Source organism: Morone saxatilis, unplaced genomic scaffold (assembly GCF_004916995.1).
Source record: "Morone saxatilis isolate NCDOM2014 unplaced genomic scaffold, NCSU_SB_2.0 Contig16, whole genome shotgun sequence".
Lineage (NCBI taxonomy): Eukaryota > Metazoa > Chordata > Actinopteri > Moronidae > Morone > Morone saxatilis.
In genome coordinates, this window is record NW_023339718.1 from 28062080 (window position 1) to 28064750 (window position 2671).

General features: G+C 36.3%; 1 protein-coding gene across 1 annotated transcript; it reads left to right on the forward strand.

The window, feature by feature from the left end:
• Positions 1-29: 29 nt before the first annotated feature.
• LOC118325933 (protein FAM111A-like) lies at positions 30-1814 on the forward strand. The gene has a single exon (XM_035658797.1). The coding sequence runs from the start codon at positions 31-33 to the stop codon at positions 1120-1122; it is 1092 nt and encodes a 363-aa protein (XP_035514690.1). The 5' UTR covers position 30; the 3' UTR covers positions 1123-1814.
• The last annotated feature ends 857 nt before the right edge of the window (positions 1815-2671 follow it).

Here is a 2671-nt window from a genome sequence, read left to right on the forward strand (position 1 = left end):
CCAAATGAGGAACCAGAAGTAAATGATAATATGACAGCAGAAAGAAATCAAATCATGCACCTGTCCTCACAGTCTGAAGGTTTGATGAAGGGCCAGAAAACCCCACAATCTAAGTTTTCACGTATCCAGAATTTCTTCCCTGTGGAGTATGGGAAAAAGCCTCAAACAGTTACAGAAGTGAAAACAATGAAGAAACTGAAGAAACACTGTGATTCAGTTTGCCACGTGAGAGTAAATGGGAAACCAGCAGGGAGTGGCTTTCTCCTGTTTGACAAGTTTGTCCTCACAAATGGCCATGTAATTAAAATATATGATGAGACTAAAGGGCAGCTTAATGAGACGGTCACTGTCCATTTCTCTTTTAAAAGTCTAGACCAGATGGAGGGAGGGCAAGATTCAGGATCAAAAGTGGAAGAGGTCACTGGCTTTGAGTACTGTCGTAATGAGTCAGGGCAAGAGTCTGACTGGGCTTTGTTAAGGCTGGGTGATGATCAGATATTGCCCCATGGTCTGATTGCACACTTTGGATTCCCTTCTAAGAGTGGTGGGATTTGCATTATTGGGCATCCTGATGGTGGTGTGAAAAAAATAGTTTCGTGTTTGATTGTTCCAACTGATAACCGCATCCAGGTTGTGGAGAGGCATTACCTTGAAAACAAAGAATGCTTTCATTTCTTTCAGAATGTGGCAGAATCTGTTGAGAAACAGAGACAGGTTCTAACTTATGAGTCTAATTTTTATGATGGCTCATCTGGCTCTCCTGTCATTAACGAGCACTGTAATGTTGTTGCAGTGCATACAGGGGGGTATCCCTACCACAACGCAAGGGGCGAAAAACGAAGTGTGATGGAGTATGGTCATTCTTTGTGCAGCATTATTGAACGTTTAATTGTCCAGTTAGTGGAAAATGGACGGTTTGATGTGTTGAAGAAATACCTCTCTTGCAGTTGCGCACGACAGCTAAACCTGATGATTGAATTGAAGAAACTGGTCGAGAGCAGAAATATTACGGCATTTAAAAATGCACTTACCAATTCAGAGGTCACAAATGACGAGAGTTTGATGACGTTCTTTAAATTTATCTCTCAGAAAGAGGATCCTGTCCCAATGGACATAGATTGAGTGTACACAGATAGTTATAAAGCTAACTACTGACAAAAGCAGGGCATTTTGAGCTTTAAAGTCTTTGTTTTCATATATCAGGATACTTCTTTCATTGTTTTGAGAACATCATCAGTTTTAGGATAAAGGGAACTATGCTTTACTCAAAAGTCATTTATAGCCACATCTTTAAATGCTCATTTTTATTCTGGTTTGTTAATTTTCTTTAAGCAACCATCATATCATTGTTCTGAAAGCTCATGTATATTATATTAGTTTTTTTTAATTCTGTGCTTACAGTAAATATTACTGAAATATAAGCCAGACTGATGAATAAAATGGTCAGCATTATCTGTTGTCAGATAATAAGAAATTGCAGTACAGAAATGCCAAACATACTCTATGTTTGAAAATGAGGCAATATGGAAGCAGTGTCTCTATTACATAGTTTGTACACCAGAGAGCACTTACAACTTATTAACTTATTATAAAGTGTCTTTTTCAGAAATGTTTATGTTTATAAAAACATGTTTTTTAAAAAGAAGCTTCCATTATCCGTCTGGCTTTAATTTCTACATTTTTATCGTCTTCCTTTGGCAAATGTATAATATTGGATATCGCAATATTCTGTCATTGTTCTTATATCACTGTCTTGGGAATGTATCTTGAAAAATAAGAAGTGGGATTTCATAAGGATCTTAACTGGTTAAATCATGTCCTTAAAAACAAAAACAAATGAATGATGATTTAACAATATTCAATAAAAGCATCCTCTGGAGAGAAACAACCTACAACAGAAGTGCTGTGTGATTGTTGGAAATAATCAAAACAACACAAAGATTGCATGGAAAGATTTGTATGGAATATTAATACAGTAGCAGAAGACTATACTGGTTTAAATAGGTCAGAGTATGGGCCAAATACTGTGTGGGGAAATGTTCCTCCATGAATATTTTTTATAATTAGATATTTGGTTCAGGATTATGTAAGGAGAAATTATTAGAATTTTAAAACTTAACTATAGATTATTTGTGTTAACAGCAGAAATAATTGCAGTTATTTTAGGATTACAATAGAAGAGGCAAGGACTGAGAGAGTTGTCAGTTGCTTAAACTCTACTACAGCTCTTAATAAATTGAATTCTAAAGAAACGAGATGATTTATTGATGGGAATTGATATGAAAATGCTGAGAATACAAAGAAGTGGAATCGATATAGCTATAGTTTGGTTGGGTTCCTGCTCATGTTGGTGTGGAGAGCTGATGCAATTTCAAAGAGATTGTTGGAATTAAATGATGAAATCATTAATGATCCCTTTGCAAAAGATCAAATCATTAATAAGAAGGACAGTGAGAGATTTGTGGCACTGGCAAAAGAAGTGGGGCACAGATACCAAAGGGTGATACTATTACAGCATACAGAAATCAATTAAGGTGAAGGCAGTGTAGAAGAGAGGACATGGTTTGGTCAAGATTAAACACCAGGACATTTTGGATCAGTTTACAGGAATGTGGTGACGAGAATCCAGCTAATACGGTGCTACAAGAATACTTGGAGCATTTAAGGGTAA

Excerpts from the sequence above, each read along its gene's own strand:
- LOC118325933 (XM_035658797.1), top strand. The coding sequence starts at position 31 with ATGACAGCAGAAAGAAATCAAATCATGCACCTGTCCTCACAGTCTGAA.